Source organism: Carassius auratus, chromosome 12 (genome assembly GCF_003368295.1).
Source record: "Carassius auratus strain Wakin chromosome 12, ASM336829v1, whole genome shotgun sequence".
NCBI classification, from domain to species: Eukaryota; Metazoa; Chordata; class Actinopteri; order Cypriniformes; family Cyprinidae; genus Carassius; species Carassius auratus.
The window spans coordinates 20,242,856-20,265,629 of NC_039254.1; the positions used below are offsets into that span (position 1 = coordinate 20,242,856).

Sequence of the window (22,774 nt, forward strand, 5' to 3'; positions counted from 1 at the left end):
AAAATCATTGTTGGAAATCGTTCAAATAGACGAAAATGCTAGAAAACCAAAGCATTTGTGTGACCTGAAGGTTAAAAGTTAGGGACAAACAAGGGACTAATGAACAAATTTCACTTAAAACAACAACAAACAAGGTAAGAACAAGGTATTACAATAATGGATAATAAATGAATGGTGTCATTTTTATAAATTCAAATTATTTTCTCTTGTGGACTGTATGGAAACATTTTAAGTGAAATACCTTATTCAGGACAGAACTTAATAAACAATAACATGCATTTTGTATGATCCCTCTTATTCTGGTAAAATAATTAACATTTTGCAGATTCTGAATTCTGACTTCAACTATGTCCAATCAGTTGGATTCGAACAATAAAATGGGAATTCAGATATCAAAATTATAAAAAAAAAAATAGGATTAGAAAAAACGTTACAAAACAATCATATAATACGTACTTTATTTAAAAATTACAGTTTTACATCAGAATGAATGAAATGTGTGGCAGTATGTCTACAGGCTGTGAACTGAAACCAAATACTGCAACTGCATTCTTGGTGATCTCGGCATTTATCATGCCACACAGTGGGCACTCCATATGTTACGGTTCAAGAAAAGGCACCAAGGTTGAGGCACTAAAAAACTAGTAATGTACATAATCAGTTCTTAAAAGTGCATGTCTTCACTGGGACAGAGCACAAATGAGTTAAAATAAACATACATATGCGACATGACGTAAGACCAAGAGAAGTAGTATTGCATTATAATGCAAAGCAGAGTATACAATTAGTTGTTATATGTGTGTGTGTGTGTGTGTGTGTGTGTGTATGCATGTAAGTATGTATATATATATATACACACACATATACACACACACACACACACACACACACACATACACAGATGACCTTTAATGCTATTTAAGCTAATTTTAAGTTTGAAATGGCATTACAAAAAGATAAATCACAACATAACACAAAATACATCTTATAAACATATTACGGCAAAGGCAAATAGCCCATCACCCAGAGTTCTTGAGCTTGTCTCCGAATGGAAGCGGTATATATTAGGAATCTCATTAGCATTTTTTCTTTATCTACCCTATATCGCCATGCTTTAGTGTTGGTGTTGCAAATTAAGTCCACCATCTTGGAAATACAGTCAGTAAAGCAATCAATTATTTTAAAACGTTTTTACCATGTAACTTTTTAAATGTCCAAGTGGTGCAGCAGACACACTTTCAGGAAAGTGTAGGACAAAGCAGCTAAACCAACAGATCCACAATTAAAGGTTTAAACAAATGTAGCTACCAAAACAGTTGGGAAACCAATAATGGTCATGTTTACACATGGCCATGTTGTTTGTTAGAGGGACTTCAGGAAGACAAAACCCAGTGCTTGGGCAAAAAGAAGTCTATTAAAGGAAAACACTGTAAAGAAAATGGATGCATGATTTAAATATCAAATAAATATTAATAAAAATTACAGAACTGTAACAATATTTGGGCATAAATTGATAGTTCACACAAAAATGAAAATTTGCTGTTTGCTCACCCTCAGGTGTAGGTGATTTTTTTTCTTTTTTCTTCGGAAGAACAATTAATACGATTTTTGGCTGAAACTGTGATCCTTGATGATTCATAAAATGCAGTTGCTGCCTGACATTGCAAATTTAAAAAGGCATATCAAGGAACACAAAATTAATACCCATGGCTCCTGACTATATTTTGAAGCAAAATGATCAGTCTCTGCATGAAACTAAACTTTTTTTTTTTTTTTTTACAACATTACCTGTAATCCAAAGCCTCAGTTAATCGGTCCTGAGTGATGTCCGGTTTGCAAACAAATCATTCTTTTGAACTGCTTGAACTGAATTGTCTGAAACAGTTTGTGGGATCTACAAGTTACACAATCAAAATTTACTTTTGGACTGACGGTCATTCCGAATTGAAATCAGCCAATATATCGGTTTATATGATTATATGATGTTTTTTGCAAACTCACTCAGCGACCCAGTCCTCTAACAGTCCCTGAAATGTGAACACAGTTCTGACTCGATGAACTGGTGATGTGGGCATGAACCAAGCACTTGTATGAAGGGGAGAAATTAAATCATTTAGCTGATGAAGACAAGTTGCTTATGCATTAAACATGTAAAACTTCCACATTTCACATTATTATTGGGTGCTTTAAAAATACAATTGTGTATGTCATATCCTTGTGTGATTACGTAAAATCACTAGTGAACTGAACCAGTTAATTGAAACAACCTGTTAAAACAAAAACTATTTTGGAAAATAATTGATTTCCCTGTTGCCGGAGTCTAATGATAATGTTTCTTGTACAGACTGATTGTATCGCTTCATAAGACCGGAATATATCGTCAGGTGTTAATTTGGTGTGCCTTGATATGATTTTTTTTATTCTTAAAGATGGGCGTCTACGGAGTTGCATGTTATGAATCACCATGGACCATGGTTTCAGCAAAAAAACTGTTTTACTGAAAAAAAATAAAATCACCTACATTTTAGATGGCCTGAGGGTGAGTAAATCACTTTAAATAGCTTGCATAAAGGTAACATTCAAATTCAGTTCAACTGATGGAACTTACCTCAAGTGCCAAAAGTGACAGCCAGGATAATGGCTAGTATTATAATTAAAATAGCAAGGCATATGGCAATCCATAATTTTTTCTGTGAAGAAGAAATGTGATAATTCAACACTGGCCAATAACGTAATGATATTATGTCAAAAAATAAATAATCATTAATAAGTTACTCACCTTGCGAACTTTTTTTGAAGTTTCTACAGCAGCAGCTGTGTCGGCAACAGCTTTCTCCACGTAGTTATGGGAACTCTTAATGTTCTCCTCAATCCGGTCAACCATTTCACCCTGAATTTTTTATTTTATTTAATGTAAAATACATATTTAAATTTAAATATGGACAAACATAACATTAAAATAAACAAAAAAAAAAATTCAAAATGATAAATCATGGTTTTTAATTGACAGTATATCTGAGGAATGAACTAACCAGTGTGTTCATCTCACCTGTGCTTCCACCTCCATCGCAAGGTACTGAAACATATCATGCAGCTCTTTAATACTTTTCTCTAGCTTGATGATCTCATCATGTCGTGACTCAATCTCGTTCAGAGCCTGTCTCGTAGCTTTAGCATCATTCAAAATCTGCAAGACGAAATTTTTAAATGGGTTCAAAACACTGAACAGGATTTTTAATGGGATCACATCATGTGACATATATAGGACACTATGGTGAAAAATTTCATGGTGCTTCATTTCAGGCAAAGGGGATGTAAGGGTTCTGAATAGATGAGCTGAAGGGCAAGAATGACCGTAATCAAAAGCCTAAAAGAGAAGTGGAAATCCATAAAGGAGGTACTGAAAATGAGGGGCATTTACTTCTAGCATTGCTTTAAAAGGAAAACGCCACGGAAAAACGGTGGTGTTTTCCTTTAATGATGTTGACAACCCAGATTTCCTTTATCTGGAATAAAAAAGGCAATAACAATAAAAAAAAAATACTTTGTCCAAAGGTGCCCCCGGCAATCTTAGTTCAAACTGTAGGTCTTTGCCTAATATTTCTAGTTTTTACAGCTTCACAAGAAACTCTGAAACTCTAAATTCCCTATTTATTATATCACTAAATAGCCGGATAGGCTAAACAATTTCATCAAAAACAAGAAATTACATTTTAGCTGGAACAGTTCTCAAAAGGATCTTACCAAAGAAAGCAAGAGAAAACTAGAAATGTTACATTTAAGTAATCAGAAGTCTAACAGAAGACAGGATATCATCACTCTGTTGTAGTCTACTCTAGAGGTTTTTTGGGTCATCTATCCCTTTAATGACATGCATCAACATGTTTAGGACTATTAGTCTACTGTCACTTTAAGACCTGCACATGTGTCTGTATACAGACACGTATTAACTTTTCTCTCAGGACACTCGGGACAGTAGACAGATTTGTCAATTGCCCAATCAGGCCACTGCAGCATCATAACAAGAGTTTACCATTTGCATGTGTTTTTTTTAAGCCTTGATAATTAAAAAATTCAAGTCAATAAAAAGCATTCGGGCGTGAAAGACAACTCCATTCAGTACTTGCAAGCTGTGTTCTATGTATACAGCGCACGCACAGAGCAACGTGATTGGTAAATACATATAAAAGTAGCCTGTGTCTAAACACCCATCTTGCCAAGTAACTTTGTAGATTTAACAAGGATTTATCTATATTTCGTTTATACAATAGAGTACAGATGTGTTGATCGACTGGACATTTTTTGTCTTCTGATCCATGCTAGCATACCAACTGCACTGCAATTCAATGGAAAAGCTGTATTAGCTTAAAGCCCTCAAGTTACTGTATTCTTTCGTTACTGTTACTCCGGTTTCGTTACTGGTTACTGTATTCTTTCAATTTCTCTAAACAAGTATTTTGGGTGACCTTTTTTATTGAATGCTAGACATCAAGTTGTTGTTATTTTCATCTGAAAGAACTTTTTTTCAGTAAGCTAGGCCCCATGTGTTCAGTAAGCCTGTTTCAGTAAGCTATGTGTTTTCAAGGCTTCAAGGTTTTATTGAATGCTATCTCTATACAAGTGCAAAGTAATGCATTCTTAGTCAGTCTTTTATTTTGTAATTTTAAGAGCAATAAACATATATTGCAATGTTAAGGAATTCATGTTTTTTTCATTCAGATATGTAAATCAACATGTATAAATTGTTAGTAGTCTATTAATGGGGAGATAATCGAAATCGAATCGGTCTGAAAAAATTAATCATTAGATTAATCGATGCATCGAAAAAATAATCGCTAGATTAATCGTTTAAAAAATAATAGTTTATCCCAGCCCTACCTGGCATGCAGGAACAGCATGTGATTGAAATGTTTAACCAGCAAAGCTGTAAAGCACAGACAAATAATGTTCTTTTCGGAGTGCAAATAATTGCAGTGCCCCGTAAGTGTATCTCTACTACTGAGATAACATTTGATGTATCACAGACCCCCATTGTGGACCATTTTCTTCAGGTAATTGTAGAAGAAAAAAGCACTAAATATGAATTGGCACAATGCAAGACTTGCACTTGTGCATTCAAATCAATGCATGCACACTACACAATAAAACACACTCACGTTTTGTGTGAAAACATCAGTTTGCCCACTCTCAAGCATGGATTCTAGCTCTTCATCTGTCACATTGTTACCAGCTGTAAAGGAAACCACATTCACATTAGTTTTATTTATCTTGTTCAAATAATGCAAAAGAAAGCTATGTTGCACTGTCTAATAATGCAGTAGTCAAGCATGTGTACTGATGCCGAGCATTGTGTATCATACAAATGGAAACTCTAAAATGAGGGAAATAATAATGAGAGACCTGTGTGATAATGCAAGTATTGTCAATAGACTAAAACAAGACAGAAAAAGCACATACTGATTTTGAGTTGTCTTTGTATCCTCTCCACATTTCTGTCTCTGTACTGGGCTTGAATTGTATTACAGTGACCCATCACTTCCAGAAATTCACGGGACAAGACACCATGCTTTTAAAGTGTATTGAGGGGAAAAAAGAGAGGAGCAGATTATTCTGAGCCAAAACAAGAGTGTCCATGTATTATATTTACAAATATTTATAATATACGTATTAAAAAGCAACTGACCTGGGTTCGCCGCATTCTAACGTTTATTGGAATATATTTGTCTTCACCTTCAGCTTTCTTAGGTTCAATGCCTGTGACAAATGAATCGTTTCATTTTTCACATCCAGTAAGGACAGCAGAAAACGTTCAATAACATCCACCTGTGTTTATTTATCAGTCTCACTTTTTAACTTCTTTTGGATCTGGCTGGCCATGACTTTGATGTCTTCTCTGAGGGACTGCAGTTCCTTTTTCATACCTTTATTGGCAGGGAGAATTTTTAAAATATATTTATAGATTTCAACATTTTGTTGGATCATAAAACTTGCATGAAAAAAAAATATCTCAAACACCCAAACCTAAACTGAGCCACTCACTTTCCTCTGGAAGTGCGACTCCTAACACCGTTTTCTGTTTGTTCTCCAATTCAGACACCTTCTTTTTAATCGATTCAAGTCCCTCGTGAATTTCCTGAACCTATGTAGAAAACAAGTATGGTATTATTAAGTTAATTATGTTTGATTCAGAAAACACTGCAATCCTAACCCACACAAATACGTAACAAAAATGTAATCATGGTGAACAACTGATGCCACAAGTACTTGTAAGTTTGGAAGTAGTAACTCATTTCTGGAGCCGTTTACACAACAATCCCACAGTTCCCTAATAATTTATGTAAACCTTTTTAAAGAAAGACTCGTTTTCTTTCTCCTCGTTTGCTGAGCTCCCAGATCCGGGCTTTATCATGAGAGCGGTGGTTTCTTCATCTTCATCTGATGCATCAGCAGTCTAGTGAGAAGAGAAGAAAAAGGTATAAAGTACATTAAGATTTAGTTATACGTTAGAAATATTTATTTATAAGCAGTTTAATTCACTTACTTGCGTTACAAATTAGAGAAAACGTGTCAGACAAAATTAAGAGTTTTATGGGAAGAAACAGTGCTATAAACATATGTGATATTAAACTTTTCTCCTCCAACAGTTAGTTACACAGTTCCAGCTGTTACAACAGTTACAGTGCTAAATATAAGTGAAATGAATTCCACTACAACAATAATATATATATATATATATATATATATATATATATAAATCACTGAATCACCTGCAAACATCATTGGCAGCTAGTTTGTTTGTAGACTAAATAGAGTTACACCCACCTACGCTGTAAAACTATATCGATGGTGGTGCAGTGTTAGCTTCCGATTTGTTGTATTTGACTGATTTTTATTTTTTTTAGAATCGCTATAAAGAAACATAAATAGACACATAGCAACAGACTGCGAGATTATATGTGAGAGTGTTAATAAATCGCAGCTGCAGCTGTGTGTAAGGTACAGTATCCGCTGGTTAGCCTGTTAGCACGCTAGCCGGTTTCCTGAGTGCACTGCCCTACTTTGTACTCACATTGCCCAACTCTTTCGTTCGGTCCCGCATTCTCGATGTATCTTGTATTCAACTCCGATGAAAAGTTCCTGTCTTAAGAGGCGTAACGTTAGCTCATCTAAGTTATCTGCAAACTCAATTTAGCAAAACTCAAAAGCAAAAAGAGGGAGTTTCCATTCAAAGTCACATTTCACGCCAGCCAACTTCCACAAATAACTTTGAGAGCAGACTGTTGACGGGCGCTGTGAGGCGTCAAAATGACGATAATAAACTAATATGGATGCACTTCAATTATGCATCGAGTTCAAAATGGAGCGATGTAGATGTATATGAATTTGTCGCTTTCTTCTTCTGTTATAGTTCGCGGAGGTATGAAAAACGACCAAGGCTTTTACTGCCCCCCGCTGGAAAGATATATAGAGGCCTACTATGTTTATTATTTCACTTTGGCAAAAAAACATATTCCACATATTCCACTTCAGATCTCAAGAATCTCATTAAGAAAGCAAACGCGTAAAGAAGGTCTGTAAGTTGGTCAATGTAACTTTAGGAAGAATAACTGTATAATATAGCCTTATATGAATTCAACAGGTTTTTATTTAACAATGTCAATCTCTCTTTGTTCATGTAAACGAAGGAAATGAAAATATCTTGGAGAGCAGGCAATTTAAATTAACAATTAAAGCGTGAATAAATACAAAATAAATGTCTAATTGTAGATTCATAATTAGGAAAACAGATAAATTATCTACTGTACATTGCAACCTGTGGATAATATTGTGGATAATAGTTAAATTCTAAAATTCATTAAAAGGACTGCAAGAACATTCAAATATCAAATTAAAGCTAAGTTTCCCTTTTTGAATGAACAGAAAATACAGATGAATGAGGCTCATTCACAAGCCAGTTTGCCATCAAAGGAAGACAGAGTGATGGCAAAAGCCTGCAGAGCACACATGGGAAAGCTGTAGTCCATGGAGAACACATCTTCAGCTACTCGCCCAAACTGCATCACAATGTAGTCCTCTGGAGAGAGATATTCACTGATATTAGATTTAGAATTAGAAGTAGGAATTGTAATATTGTTATATATTATATAATATAGCAATTAAAAATACAAAATGAGTAAAAAGAACCACTCACCATTATCTGGGTGGACAATCTGAAAGTTTTTCACAGATGCCTGAGTAACCCGGCCATGAAAATTTAGCACATATGACTGAGTTTGCTCGTTCCAGCTGGGTGATTTATTTAAAAGGGTGACAAGATTCTCTTTGTTTCCGTTCTCATATCGGGTGAGCAGAGACTCCAGCTCCTGGGACATGCAAGAGATATTATTTTCATTAGAAATATATATAAAACATGGTGTAATAAGTGAACCAAACACATAATTAGATTTTATCTCAGGGAAGCGTGACAAAAATTTCCAAGACATTAAAAACACTACCATTCAAAGGTTTGGAGTCTACATTTATACAGAAAGAGCGCATTACATTGGTCAAATGTTACATTAAAAGAATACAAAATAATTCACACTTCAAATCAGTGCTGTTCTTTTGATCTTTATATTTATCCAAAAAATCTTTAAAAGAAATGTATTTCCGTTTCCCCCAAAAAAACACAGATAAAAAAAAAAAAGGTTCTTGAGCACCAAATCAGCATATCAGAACAATTTTTTGAAGGATCATGTAACATTGAAGACCAGAGAATTTGCCAGCTTTGACATCACATTTTATTACAATTACACTCTATTTCTGATCAAATAAATGTAGCCTTGGTGAGCAAAAGAGACTTCTTTCAAAAACATTAAAAAGAATTTGGACCCTAAACTTCTGAATGGTAATGCATATCCAAAGGAAGAAACATAATATTGCGACTGATTATCAAAAATAAATAAATAAAATGTGATCACCAACATAATACTCACATTTTTGGGTCGAATAACAACTCTCTCATCATTCTCATGCATACCAGGAATAATTACTGTCATTTTTCTAGGTCCTTTGAAACCCAAAACATTTTTCTCCTGTGTGACAGTAAAGAACAAATTAACGTTTATATATACACACACACACATAAACCATAGACATCTAAAGAAAAAACAGCACAAAGTTGGCATCTTACATAACATATTGCTGCTAGCTCTTGTCTCAGCGTATCTGTTTCTTTAATGAATGGTTTCCTTTCTGGATTCACGCCATTATCATACACAGTGAATTTAGTCCCCAAGACATTTGATCTGAGGAGACACATTTTTAGCATGGGCAGAATTGCAAACAATATTTGTAATAGGGCACTGTAATGGTTCTGACCTTAGTTTGCCAATGTAGCTCTCAGTATCTCTGGATAAATCGGTAGGATCGATTGATATCAAATAATTCGAGGTTTTGCACTTCTTTCTTTTTCTGCCAGCCATCAGAAAGACCTGCCCATTCGAAACATTGGACAAGAGAACAATGATATGTTAAGCAATGAAAATGACATTAGCAGCTTTTCCACTGTCGGTCCAGTGCGAGCCAGGGCTTAAAATGGGCCAGGCAGGGCTAATAGCCTCGGGCCAGTAGCACTGAGGCAGAAATAGCACAGCGTTTCCACCGATGGGCCAGAAGGTCCGCTGTGCTTTATCTAAAACCCGCACTGTCAGGAACAACGTCACACAACCCCATCATTTCACCAACAAAGAGAAGTTATCAGAATAAGAAATAAGTCACGAGAACTAGCGCTATCACAAAACAAACATTATAAAAGCTGCCGTTTGTTTACAGGCTTTGTTAAATATTTAAATCCAAAAGCATCGATGTTTTACTATAATAAGGTGATGCATCATAATGAATTAATTTATCAGGATTGAAAATTAGTCCCACAGAAATAAAGCGTTATGAACATTATGTATCTGTCATTCAGTCGAGTCTGTTTCTGTTCATTTGAAGTCACAATAGCCTATATACATCACATTTAGAAATAATGATAATTTCCATATTTTCATAAAAGCTGCCAAACAAAAACTAAACAAGACGAGATATGACAGATAAAATATGTTACTAAATAAATACACGATTGTGATAGAGAATAAGAGGCTGACATCTGATTTCTTCAAGTGGTCATATTTACCATGTTTACTATGGTAATGTTAATGCCTAGTGTGAATAGTCTTTTGCATCGCTTATAAATATTTCTGCCTTGTATGCTGATTATAATCCATCGGATCAAGTTATTTCAAAAACTCGCTGCTGACTGAAAGTGAGATTTGAGCTCAACTTATTTTCAAAAGTCTTTAATGCTGGTGTTGAAGTTTTCAGCTTTCTGAAACGATTTGCAGCGCTGAGCTCTCCAGACAAGAAACTCTGCCTTTGTTCATAACCACTCCTCCAGCCCCAGTCGGCCCGCTTTGGCCCAAGGTTTTCGTTGGGCCAAAAAACCCGGGCCATTGGCCCCGAGGAAGCACCAACGAGGCACGATCAAGCCCCAGAGGTAACAGTGCAAACGAGACTGGCCCTGGCACGCGCTAGCACACCCGCTTTTGGCTCGACAGTGGAAACGCGGCTAGTATTTTTCTTTATTCACATTTCTGCTAACCCTTTTCCCATCCTCCTTTTCCATATGGAGGTAATATGTGGGAAAGATGCCTTTCTCCACTCCCCTCCTGTCTCTGGTGATCCTGCACTGAATGGTCACATCTCTCGGAGCAGGACGCATGGCAAACTGTTCCAGATCCTCCAAAGACATCGGAGAGGACTGCACAAGAAAGAAAAAAGATCAGGGTTATTGTATTAACTTCAACTAAACCTTAAACCATAAATATATATATATATATATATATATATATATATATATAATTTTCCTTGCTTGAAATAATAAAGTGAAATACAAAATAATAATAATAAACTTTTAGTTTAAGTTGAAGTACTAAAACAACTTAGAACTTAAAAAAAAAATAACTATAAATACATGTTTAAAGGTGCTGTATGTAGGATTCACACCGAGTGGCTAAATTAGGTTTTGTGGTCCAGATGTAAAATATTGGAGAGGGTTTTTTTCACCCGGTCCCTCCTCCTCAGACTTGTCACACGGAGGTTGCCAGATCGACGACACAAACAGGAACGAGCGCACTTGATGATGAATGAAATTAAATACACTGAGGTTTCCGCCAACTGGCAACCCAGGGTGCCGAAATACAATTGGGTAAACCGACAGTGAGCGGGTTTCACAAACCAAAACAAAGATTGACATTGCGGCCAGGAACGCACATTTTCAAAGGAGAATAACTGACTGTAGCGTTGTTTTTCTTGTTTCTTAAATATCTTAAAACATGTTATTCTATTTTTATGCTTTAGTAGAGTCAAAAACTTACATACAGCACCTTTATCTCATAAAAAGGGCAAAACAAAATGACTTTTTAGCTTTCAAATTTAAATGGAAAATTAATATTTATAAATAATATGCACACACACAGTGTATATAACACTAAACAAATTAATATAGACTACATCTTACTCTTCCCATGTCCAAAGAATCACTATCAGAGACGGGCTCCTTATAGTTGGAGTTTAAAGAAGCAATACTGTCATCAGTTTTTGCTCCTTTTTTAGACTTCTTTGGTGGTTTTTTAGCTTCCCTCTTTTTGTCCTCCTCCTCTTCGTCCTCTTTTTCTTCTTCACTATCACTGAGATGACATCTCACTACAACGACAGAAAACTAATATTACCAATCAGGCCAGATCAAACGAAACCATCATGAAACAAAAAGGTTAAGACATGTATGATTTTATACTCGGTTTGGGATGTTGTTTTTTCTTTGGTGTTGGAGGAACGCAGTCTTTTGTTTCGTCCTCGCTCTCTGATTCAGGTTCTTTCTCTTCATTAATGTTGATTTCCACAACTGAATCAGTCTGAATGGTCTGAATCGCTGTAAAATACCCAGAGTTGGAATGTTAACAATGCCAATGTCAGCTTATTTCCTATTTATGGATGAGGCACTGGGCCGTGTGACAGGAAACGGCCTCTAACAATGGAGACACATCTCCGGTACACTTACAAGCCTGTTCCTCTGTCTTCACTTTCTCCTTGGATTCATTTTTCTTATCCTTCTTCTTCACTGTTTTTTTCTCTTTCCCCTCATTTTCCTCCACTTCTAATGCAGGTTTGTCCTCAAGTACTAGAATGTGCAATTCAAGTAAATGTAAAGGCATGTCACGCGAAAGGCAGATACAAAGGTTATAATTGAACATAGAAATAAAAAACTCACATTTTGTTTGCCCTTTTTTAACACCCTTCTTCTTAGTTTTCTTTCCATCTGCCTGTCCGTCTGTGACTAAAGTGCATTTAGTGCTGTGCCGTGGGCTGATCTCTAGATCGATTTTCTTAGGGATGACCGGAACAGACTGAGCAACCTCTTCAGAAGCCTCTTCTGTCCTGGATGAAATGGTCATCTCTCCTAAACAAATCTCTTCCACCGTGTTTTCGTAAATCTGCTCGGGCTGTGTGTCTGACAATAAAAAGGCAGGGTGTTATTTTCTGTAAAACGGATGACTAATAAAAAACATTACATGTTAACAATACAACACAGTAAGTGATTACAAACCACTGAGGGAAACGTTGCTCTGAGATTGGCTTATCAATAAAGCTGTATCATCAGACTCAGCTTTCTGTTTGCGTGTCTTGGGACGAATGTCACGATTCGCAGTGATCATCCGGGCATCTGTCCTTCTTCTTTGTTGTTTCTTGATTAATAGCGAACGCTGTAAGAATTGACATGATATGAACTGCTGCATCAGATATATATATATATATATATATATATATATATATAGTCTAATCCAAAGACATTCATTTCTGAGATACTTACCTGATTGTCCAGCTTCTGTTGTCGGACACCTGCATCCTCCATTTCTTGTGTTGGAAAAGAACAAATAGGCTATCAACATTTTGACAAAGATTCCATGTTTTTATTTTCATAAACTCACCAGCTATCGAAGCGATGTCTCATTGTCTCCGTCTGTCTCTGCAGCTCCATATGACATCCCCACCTGTATGCGACAGAAGCTAAAGAAGATTACAGCGGATAAAGTTCTTACACTCCACTGAGACGTCATGTAGAACAGATCCTTCATCCTTACTGAAAACCGCACCAGTGTCACAATATTAAGTGTAATACCAAAAACGAATATATATATTTCTGCAAATTCCTGTCAAATTAAGCATTTAATGCAAGACTAACCACTGTTTATTAAGGCACTTGTCGATTTTGAGATTTTGCTTCCTTAACTTGTCTATTTTTTTTTTGACTTGTGGGAAGAAAACATCCTAAATACACTATTGTGTCTGTAAATGTCAATTACAATACATAGGCTATTTTTAAAAGATGTTTAAAAGATGTTTCCTTTAAATTAGTTTTTTTTTTTCATGCACTGACTTGTGCAGCACTTTACAGTTTTATTCTTATTTATATTCTTAAAATTTGTTAATGTATCACTTGCCTTACTTATGTAACGTTTCACACTTAAAAATGTGTTTTATTTATTTAATTGTTTAAATTAATGGAGTAATATAAAGACTTATCCAAAGTTCCCCCTTTAAGAAACTTTTAACTCTAACGCAGTAATAAAACAAGCATTTTGAACCTTTATGAGCTTTTCAGGCCAGTTGCAAAATAGTCTTATAAGTTAGTGATCTTTTTTCTTTTTTTTTTTCGTTTTGACTGGTTATAGCTTAAAGTCAGTTACATAGAAAGTCCAAAGAATATGATCGATTAGCCCTTGGCTAACTGCTAGTTGACCAGTCTAGGGTCATCACAGAGGTTAAATTTATGCAACTTCCTCCAGATTTCAGGAAATATATTTTAATAAATGTTAATACAAAACAACCAACGTTCGTTGAAACGGGAAATTATGTTATCTATTAGTTCTGTGTCTCAAAACCTAGTGCCCCCATTGCTAGTTTTAGCATCATAAGCATAACTCATAAGCAGACTAACCACCCGTGCCCTAGATGGCAGTATCTCCCCTCAGCTTATTTATATATTCACAGCTGAAGAAAAACGAAACTGATCACGTTACTCAACTCGCATAATCTCAACGATGTTTTGACGTGTTTTTTTTATACTTCTAATCTGTTTTATCTGTTTGTGTAATACAGTTTAAGTGACATTTAAGAAAAATCACAATTTATTACGGACGGATGAGATGAAGGTACGAATTCTACTTTATTTTTGACATTTGTAGCTATGAGCACATTAACTTGCGCTAACGTTAACGTTACCTGAAGTTCAACCTGGAAATAAAGTATCATACCATATCTTACAGTAAGTATCATACCAATGTATGTATCTTTTAGTTATTTTTCTTGAGCTAAAAAGTGTGTGACAGAGAGCAGACAAGTTAACGAATTAAAGGCCACTAAGTATACACTAATGCCAGAGTATTCCTCTTAACAGGATTGCTAAGTATGTCAGGTTTCAATTCATTTCCTCTGTAATCACGGGTAAATGACATTATTAACCACAGAACTAACAAATAATCATGATTAATCTATACGGGGAGGCTGCAGACAGGACCTGGTTTGTAGCAGACAGATCTACGGCCCCTGAGGAGGATATACAGCGAAATGATTAAACCGACGCTCGAAACTTCATTAATAACCGTCCCGTCCATAGACATTGACTAATTGAGGGTTTTGTTGTTTTTGCATGTGAATTTAAATATAAACATTACATTAAGATATCAGATGATCTGCACTAACGAATTCAAATATCTGTATGTATTCACTTTTGGTCTACATAAATAGCCTACAGGAGACAACTGAATTTGTGTTTTTGAAAAAATAATAATACACAAATTTGGATCAAATGGACAATGTAATGATACGTAATCTACTGTAGCCTTATTAGATTCACTGTAGGTTTTCATATGTACAGGTGATGGAATGATATATATGTTGTTGTGAATTTATATATAAAGTCACATTCAGATATTTAGCCCATCAGACAAACAGTGTAATCATTTGGACCATCAGTTAAATATTGAATATTTATTTATGCTTTAATATTCACTACTGGTTGTCATACAGCTACAGAATAGTGTCCTACAAAGCATTTGATAAAGACATACAATTCACCCTTTTCTAAAATTCAAAGGGCCATTTAACCATCTGAGAAGAAAAAGACAAACTTTTTTGTGTACAAAAATGTATTAAAAACATGAACTAGGATGAATGTCTTTTATTTGTTGTTCAGTCCGCCGGTCAAAATGCTCCCACTCACTGGTTAAAAAAAAAAAAAGGTTGGATAGTTTGACATGTTTTCCTTTATAGTATCCTTACAGTAACTTATGTAAATGACAGGTCCTCAGAGAAATTTCTCCTCAGCCTTTAGGATGCACCGATTCTACACAAAAGCCAGGGCACAGATAATGGACAACCAGAGAAAGAATTGAGATTGATCACACACCCCAAGTAGCCAAGTACCATTTCACATATTTAGCTTTATACAACAAAATGAAAAGTGTCTCTTCTACAATAACCAGAAGGGGAAAAAAACATTATTTTTAGAGCAATGGTTTCACCTTATGGATAAACTATTTGACATTAAAAACAATGTGAATCTTATATTCCTTTGGCCACTGCCTTGCATTTCAACAGAAAGAAAACATTTGAATTTGCTGACCCCCCAACACGACAACTCTTGTCACTGACAATAAATAGGCAGGTTAATAATTAAAATGTTTTAATTTCATTTAAACTGTATGAACATAGGATATCAAGAATAGAAATGTGAGTATTGCCATGTGGGAGTTTTACTGAGGTGATTATGTAAACAATGACGAGGCATGATCATTCGTGTGGCTTCTGTTCTGATGGCTCATATACAGCCTCCCCCTGCTGGACGCATCAGTAACAGCAAGGGGGTAAAACTGCCTGCTCCAGGTCTGCAGTCTCCCCCTCCTCTGATTAATGGACGTTTAGGGGAGGAGGAGGAGGAGGGGCAGGTTATTCCTCACAGGGGTTTAAAGAGCAAGTCTGGAGATATTTGTCCCCTAGACACTTAAATCAATAATTAGTGATGTTTTGGAGAGGAGACCATACGAGGTCTGAGGAATCTGTTGATTTCTCCCTTTATGGATTTGTGAAAACATTTGCTTTCCTTAAGTTATGGCAAAACAAAGCAAAGACAGAAAAGACAAAATCATGTAAGTAAAAAAAAAAACATGTATCAGAACATGCATGATAAGGGATGTTTAGATCGTGGTTGATGACTCATGCTGCAGTGACTGTTTTTCCACAGATGCCCATTGTGTCGTGTTACCTCTGGTAGGATGATCAGAAGTCAAGAGCAAGATGTAAGTTCTCTTTCTTATTCTTTCCAGTTTGTCTGTGTGATATGCAATGGCAGATCTAAATATTGCACGTAAGCAATGAGTTATTATGGGTTTAAGTCATTCAGATATTGAGACAGCAGATTACAAAACAGCTGATTTGACACTAAAGGTTTTGCTGTTGACAACAAGGGACCGCATGATTGTCCTTTGGAAGGTATAAAATATCATAAACGTTTTGGTCTTGAAAATGTTTCTTTAACTTTTTTAAAAGGAGTTCATTGCTGTGAGAGTTCAGGATCCTCGCGTGCAAAACGAAGGGTCGTGGAACTCATATGTGGACTTCAAAATTTTCCTTCATGTGAGTATTTTTGTTAGTATTATCAGATTATAATCTAATAATGTGACCCTTTCCAACTACCAAAGTTTTTTAAATACTTGTTTAGACATGAAAACTCATTAAAATGTTAAGATTAATTTATAATGAATAAGTTATAATTTATATAATTCTACAGTTTTGGCGTTGATTAATGCTACATGAGGTTTTTTTAGTTCATTGCATTTCAGTGACCATAATTTATGATATTTATAATGATATTTAGAGGGCAGAACTGGCTGTGTCTGATATATTGTACATTAAGCATTTTAGTGCACAGCAAATAAAATGCACACAAAACTGCTTCTACTGAAACTGGTATTTTGAAGATAAATGAACCTTCTGTAGATAAGCACACACCATCTTGATAGCCAAATACTGGCCGATATATCAGTCTTTCACTATATGCATGTTTATACTTCTGTTGATCAACACTTGTTTTTAAATGCCCTTGTGTTATCTTATCTGGCTACTTGGTTTTTTCACCAGACAAACAGCAAAGCATTCACTGCCAAAACATCCTGTGTGAGGCGGCGATTCAGCGAGTTTGTGTGGTTGAAGAAAAAACTGCAAAAGTATGCTGGTCTAGTGTAAGTTCCTTTGCACAAACACATGACTGTATAGCTGCATACATGTCTCAGCCAGTCAAAATTGTGTTTGTGTGTGTGCATGTATATATATATATATATATATTCTGTTTACTTTTTATTCATAGGCGGAGCATGTGTAAGGCTGGGGAAGGCTTAAAAAAATGCCCCTGCACAAACAAATATAATCTATTACGTCTGTTGCTAGCAAAGGGAATGTGAATAGACATTAGACAGTGTCGAATGCGGCATTAAATTAAGATATTTTCATGTTGCGCCATATTTTATTTTAGGCGTTTTACAGTGTTGCACATTTTAACCAATCACACACAATTCTGTTGAGTTTGGGAATGCAATGGCAAAGCAGAAACGTTCAGATGAGTCCCCGCTGAAACTCATCAGTTTTGTTGCGCACGTGTGCGTTCACTGACTGAATTCCGGACTATTGCGATTTCCCTCATCATAAACAACAAAGAGCAGATGTATGTACAAATTAAGAGATTAATTTCACCCTTTATACAGCTTTAGTGATTATAACGATAGTTTAGTTTATTTGAGAAAATCTGCTGAAACAATAACTATAAGAATAACTTAAATCTTCAATCTTGAGAGGGCTTAAACTCACAATAGATCAATGTTAGTGATAATGTTATTCTCTAAATATAATTTATTCGCTGTTTGAATAATCGTGGAAAGGAAAAATTATATAATTAAATTTCTGGCGTTATTATTAAATTGCAATCTCGTTAAATACGAATTATGTCCCATTAAAAAAAGTATTTACCCTACATGACACCCATGTCTGGTTCTTGCCAAAAAAGATGTGTTTATGATGTTTAATACTGAGAACTAGTGCTCCAGAAGAATTTAATTAAGCTCAAGCTTTTTTTTCATGTGGTAGGAAAAAAAAGTTTGCACACTATATCCTAAGCCACTTTGAAACTCTCCTGTTATTATTTTATATTTTTATTTTTATATAGGCTACGTTATGAACATAACATTTCAAACATACTAAAATACTTTAGCCACGGAGCGAAGGCGGAGCGGTGTTTCTGGTATCACTGAGCGCGGAGTGGAGCGGGAGCAGGAAATTGTGAACCCGGAGCGGAGTGATTATTAAATGCTCTGAGCGCGAAGGGGAAATTGTTGCCACTCCACTCACATACTCTGCCAGGGAGGGACCAGCAATCAGTCTGTAGTGACACAGAAATCTTCATTATTTCAATATAAAAATGTTTGATTATAATGTAGGCTACTAGACTGTTTTAGTGCCTAAAACACAACTAAATACAATGAATTTCTACTTAACTGTAATTGAGATATTTGTAAATTAGATCAAGTAATACTTTGTGAATGACAATTTTTGTATTATTCCTCACCTCCAGGTATTTTAATAAAGGGGCTCACTATAGCATTATTGTTTATTCAGCTTCTAGAAACTCCAAAATGCTTGCTCTCCAACATTGCATACTCCTGGATGAGGCATGCATAGTGATAAAAATTTGAAAAAGGCCAAAATAAACCGTCATGAATGCCAGAATATAAAAAGGGGTTATTTTATTTTAACAATATCTCATCAGACCGCAGTTCACAGTTGTTCTACTGAAGCTCATTTGGCTGCCTTAGCTTTTCCACGCTCGTTTGACTCGCGCATGATGCTGAGGGGAAGTGCGCATCTGAAAAGTATCTCGTTTGATGTGGTCATAGCCTAAAGAGATACGGCGGTTCTGCGTCTAAATACTGTATTTTCTGGACTATAAGTCTGACTTTTTTTCATAGTTTGGCTGGTCCTGCGACTTATAGTCAGGTGCGACTTATCAAAATCAAAGAGAAATGAACCTAGTGCCCTCTCGCGGCTGTAGACGGTAATGTTTCCTCTCGGTTCTTGGTTCTAGATAAATGCGACTTATAGTCCAGTGTGACTAATGTTTTTTTTCCTCATGACATATTTTTGGACTGATGCGACTTATAGTCTGAAAAATACGGTAAATGCATTTCTTGTCAAGAAAAAAAATGGACAAAAACTGCAGTTTTGAGTGGGGGGGCCAAAAGAGTGGCCACGCTTTTGTTAGTGGTGGCCACCCTGTTAATACATTTGGCTGTTTTAACCTTACCCTATGGTTGGTTCACCCTCCGCCTATGATTTTATTTAAATTTACTACAAGCAATATTAACAATTTGCTATGTAGTAGTAAGTTTATCTGCATTGTGTTTTCCTTTTTTTAAAGCCATAATGCATCACTGTATTTCCCACAGACCTGTTCCTGATCTGCCGAAAAAGACTTTCTTCTCGTTTATTAATGATGAATTAATTGAAAGGAGGAGAAAAGGTCTTCAGAGCTTCTTGGATAAGTCAGTTCCAGCTCTTTCTTTAAAATCTTATAGTACTTGCTTCTTACAAACATTAAAAAAATGGCATAGTTAAAAATAGCACGTAAAATAGTACAGAAACGTTAATTTTAACTCGCAGTATTTTGTCTTTCTATACAGAGTGCTGCACATGACGGTATGCCTGTCAGATAGCCAGCTCCATCTTTTCCTGCAGACTCAGCTTCCTGTCAAGCACATTGAGGATTGTGTGCAGGGTCACACCCCTTACACTGTTACTGAAGCCATTCTGACTTATGCTTCCTCTAACCGTGGCTGGGTGCAGGAGGAAGGGGATGTGGACGAGACCCAAAAATTATGGCCCGCCACTCTTCCATATGAATCTGTAGAGAGGTATATATAAAAAACTAAAATAAAAAACAGTTGCAAATACATAAAGCTCTTTCTGATATAATATTAAGATTAAAGATCTCTTTACAGCCCTGCTCCTCACCTTCCTTCATTACAAAGTCCAGGAGCCACTTCCAGTGGGCCTCTAAATGAACTTACAGATGTTTCAGACTTTGAGTGGAGACTGAGTGATGCAGAACAGTCTTCACTTGACCTGAAGCACGGAATCAGCCATGAGCAGCTGCCTCAAGAGGGAGAGAGTTACATTAAACTAGTAGTTGAAGTCCACCCAAACCTTGTTGTTTCTGTAGAAACTGAGGAAGAGGACGGAAACATTTACTCAAAAGAAACGCAAAGGCTTGATGAAGATGCCAAGGATCTACAAAGTTATGATTGTGAATATCTAGCTCCACAAATTGCCGGACTCATTGAAGATGAGCTTCAGCAAGGAGATGCCCACAATGAAGAAGATCTTGATCAAGAAACGTCTGTTGCCGAAGACGCAGTTGAAGTTACCTCAGTAGACGAAGTCATCGAGAAAAAGATTGATGATATCAATGAAGCGAAGAAGGGAAGTCAAGATGTTGGACTTGAACTGGATAGCACTGTGAGACAAACCCCTGACAAGGTCCTTCATGAAGAAGATTCAGGAGAAAGGATCCATAAAAATGAAGTTACTATTGATCTCAGTGCTGATGCTGAGAAGGTACTTGAAACCGCAGAAGATGTTGCGCTCCATTATGCTTGCGAGGAGAGCACATCAAATACTGATGATCAAGATAAAGCTGAGATAACAGAGGAGCATGAGGTCCAAGAGAATGGAGTTAGTGACGACAATGCTGTTGCTCAGGAAGTGGCCATAAATGAGAATGAGGTGCATGTTGGCGAAGTGAACAAGCTCAATGCAAAATGTCTTCAACCTGGCAGTGCCCTTTTGATACTTGAGGGATCTAAGGAAGCGGTGAGCATGCAAACGCCCCCCGTGACTGTCAGTAACCTCAATGCCAATACTGCTGATGTCAACACACTTGTTTTACAAGCCATAGAGATGGATTCAAAGCAATGTCACGAGATGGACATTCCTCCTATCATCACTACACACCAAACAGATACCAATTCCCATGGGAATTAGTACAGTCATAGATTGGACAGGGTTACATAGATGGACTCCCTTCAGCTCATTCCCAGTCAACATCCAAGAAGTCTTTCTACTGTGTGAATGAGTGCATGTAACTGTTCTCAGCATTGATCCACTGTTAACTTTTTCAGTTACAGACTAGATACACTGAATGATTAGACCGAGCTGTAGTTTTTCCCCTACAAACAATGTGGACAAACACAGATAATGCACTGACTAATGTGCCATTCAGGATTGTGAGCAAATTGCACATGCATCGAACCGTTATAAATCCACTGTAGCAGGCGAGAAAAAGCAGTGTACATCACTGTGGCACCTTGATTCTAATATTCACCATCCTTAATCAAAATATTTCTGTATTTGTATGATTTTAGCAACAGGAATTACCCCATGACATGTTGCCGATCTGTTTTAGCAAAACCAGATTTTATCTGGCACTTCCTTTTTCTCCCAACTGTAGAACCATGTTGCTCTCACATGTTTGCTCTACTGCAACTTTGGGTAATTTAAAGGGTTAGTTCACCCAGAAACGAAAATTAGGCTGCATTTTACTCATCCCCGAGGCATCCTAGGTGTATATGGATTTTTTTTTCTGTCAAAGCCAGTTGGGAGTTATATAAAAAATTGTCTTTGATCTTTCAAGCTCTTTTGTTGCAGTCAGCTAGTGTTGCATGCATCATTCCAAAAGAAGTGAAATAAAAAGTGCCCTTCCATTAAAATAAGTGTCTCACACCGCTCCGGGGGTGAACAAGGGCCCCCTGTAGTGAATCGATGTGTTTTGTGAGAAAAATATCCATATTCAAAACATAAACATCACTTTAATGTAGCCTGCGTCAACAGTTGTACACAGAGGCAGTTCCAATGGCATGATGTATGAGGTCAGTGTTGCGCATACACCGGTGAGTCTTGTGAAAACCAACGTTTGTTTACTGGATCAAAAGAAGCAAAGTTTTCTTACTATAGTAAAGGAAACCCAGTCTCCTCTTGGCTTATATCGAAATCCTCCCACATTCTTCTTTAGTAATCCTTGTTTAGTACTTCTAATTAGTAACTGTTGTTTTGTTTTGATCTTTCCGCTGTTTCCGCATGCATCACTTCTGAGCGGCGCATGCGCAAAGGTGACCTCATACGTCATCTGTGCTGAATAACTTCCATTTACATCAGTGAGCGCAAGCTAGATTGGATATGGATATTTTGCTTACAAAAACGCATCGATTCGCAACAGGAGGCCTTTGTTAACCCCCCGGAGCTGTCGAGACACTTTTTAAATGGAAGGGTGCTTATTATTTAACGTCTATTTGACTGAAGCAATGCAACACCTGCTGACTGCAATGATAGAGCTTGATAGATCAAAGTTTTTAATATAACTCGTCTGAAAAAAGAAAGTCATATACACCTAGGATGCCTCGGGGGTGAGTAAAACGCAGCCTAATTTTCATTTTTTAAGGGTAACTAACCCTTTAAGGGATGGTTCATCCTAAATTGAAAATTCTGTCATCTTATACTCACCATTGTGATCTTCCAAACCTGAATGACTTTCTTCTGTGGACCACAGGATGATATATGGAAAAATGTCGTAGTGTTTTTCTATCCAGTGTTG

The 22,774-nt window shown here is 36.4% G+C and overlaps 3 protein-coding genes across 5 annotated transcripts; 1 reads left to right on the forward strand and 2 right to left on the reverse strand.

The window, feature by feature from the left end:
* Positions 1-441: 441 nt before the first annotated feature.
* stx4 (syntaxin 4) lies at positions 442-7,405 on the reverse strand. The gene is made up of 11 exons (XM_026277511.1): positions 7,070-7,405; positions 6,344-6,451; positions 6,040-6,139; positions 5,847-5,921; positions 5,684-5,754; positions 5,458-5,566; positions 5,157-5,230; positions 3,050-3,187; positions 2,780-2,890; positions 2,609-2,690; positions 442-1,427 (listed from the first exon to the last, which is right to left on the reverse strand). The coding sequence occupies exons 1-10, from the start codon at positions 7,097-7,099 to the stop codon at positions 2,610-2,612; spliced, it is 897 nt and encodes a 298-aa protein (XP_026133296.1). The 5' UTR covers positions 7,100-7,405; the 3' UTR covers positions 442-1,427; position 2,609.
* A 223-nt stretch (positions 7,406-7,628) lies between these two features.
* si:dkey-220f10.4 (tubby protein homolog) lies at positions 7,629-14,696 on the reverse strand. The gene is made up of 14 exons (XM_026277497.1): positions 14,600-14,696; positions 13,011-13,073; positions 12,893-12,936; positions 12,629-12,785; positions 12,293-12,532; positions 12,083-12,202; positions 11,819-11,953; positions 11,543-11,727; positions 10,625-10,783; positions 9,361-9,473; positions 9,173-9,287; positions 8,976-9,074; positions 8,192-8,363; positions 7,629-8,074 (listed from the first exon to the last, which is right to left on the reverse strand). Exons 3-14 carry the CDS (start codon positions 12,932-12,934, stop codon positions 7,941-7,943), a joined length of 1,671 nt encoding a protein of 556 aa, XP_026133282.1. The 5' UTR covers positions 12,935-12,936; positions 13,011-13,073; positions 14,600-14,696; the 3' UTR covers positions 7,629-7,940.
* On the forward strand, positions 14,053-21,574 carry snx11 (sorting nexin 11). 3 transcript variants are annotated; one of them, XM_026277500.1, is made up of 7 exons: positions 14,053-14,347; positions 16,325-16,379; positions 16,630-16,716; positions 17,221-17,321; positions 19,575-19,670; positions 19,809-20,039; positions 20,127-21,574. In XM_026277500.1, exons 2-7 carry the CDS (start codon positions 16,356-16,358, stop codon positions 21,166-21,168), a joined length of 1,581 nt encoding a protein of 526 aa, XP_026133285.1. In that variant the 5' UTR covers positions 14,053-14,347; positions 16,325-16,355; the 3' UTR covers positions 21,169-21,574. The 3 variants fall into 3 exon arrangements, with proteins under 3 accessions (XP_026133285.1, XP_026133286.1, XP_026133284.1); XM_026277501.1 differs by having other exon boundaries at positions 14,053-14,234; XM_026277499.1 differs by lacking the exon at positions 14,053-14,347 and adding an exon at positions 16,057-16,229.
* The last annotated feature ends 1,200 nt before the right edge of the window (positions 21,575-22,774 follow it).

Bases quoted from the DNA above. Each gene is read 5' to 3' on its own strand.
- stx4 (XM_026277511.1), bottom strand. From the start codon at position 7,099: ATGCGGGACCGAACGAAAGAGTTGGGCAAT. The intron at 5,922-6,039 runs GTGAGTGGCTCA...CTGCCAATAAAG, and splicing joins AGTCGCACTTCCAGAGGAAA to GTATGAAAAAGGAACTGCAG. The intron at 3,188-5,156 runs GTGAGTGTGTTT...TTCGTCTTGCAG, and splicing joins CTGATGTTTTCACACAAAAC to ATTTTGAATGATGCTAAAGC.
- si:dkey-220f10.4 (XM_026277497.1), bottom strand. From the start codon at position 12,934: ATGGAGGATGCAGGTGTCCGACAACAGAAGCTGGACAATCAG. The intron at 11,954-12,082 runs GTAAGTGTACCG...GGTATTTTACAG, and splicing joins GAAGACAGAGGAACAGGCTT to CGATTCAGACCATTCAGACT. The intron at 9,474-10,624 runs GTTAGCAGAAAT...TCGAATGGGCAG, and splicing joins AAAAGGAGGATGGGAAAAGG to GTCTTTCTGATGGCTGGCAG.
- snx11 (XM_026277499.1), top strand. From the start codon at position 16,192: ATGGCAAAACAAAGCAAAGACAGAAAAGACAAAATCAT. The intron at 16,380-16,629 runs GTAAGTTCTCTT...CTTTTTTAAAAG, and splicing joins TCAGAAGTCAAGAGCAAGAT to GAGTTCATTGCTGTGAGAGT. The intron at 19,671-19,808 runs GTCAGTTCCAGC...CTTTCTATACAG, and splicing joins CTTCAGAGCTTCTTGGATAA to AGTGCTGCACATGACGGTAT.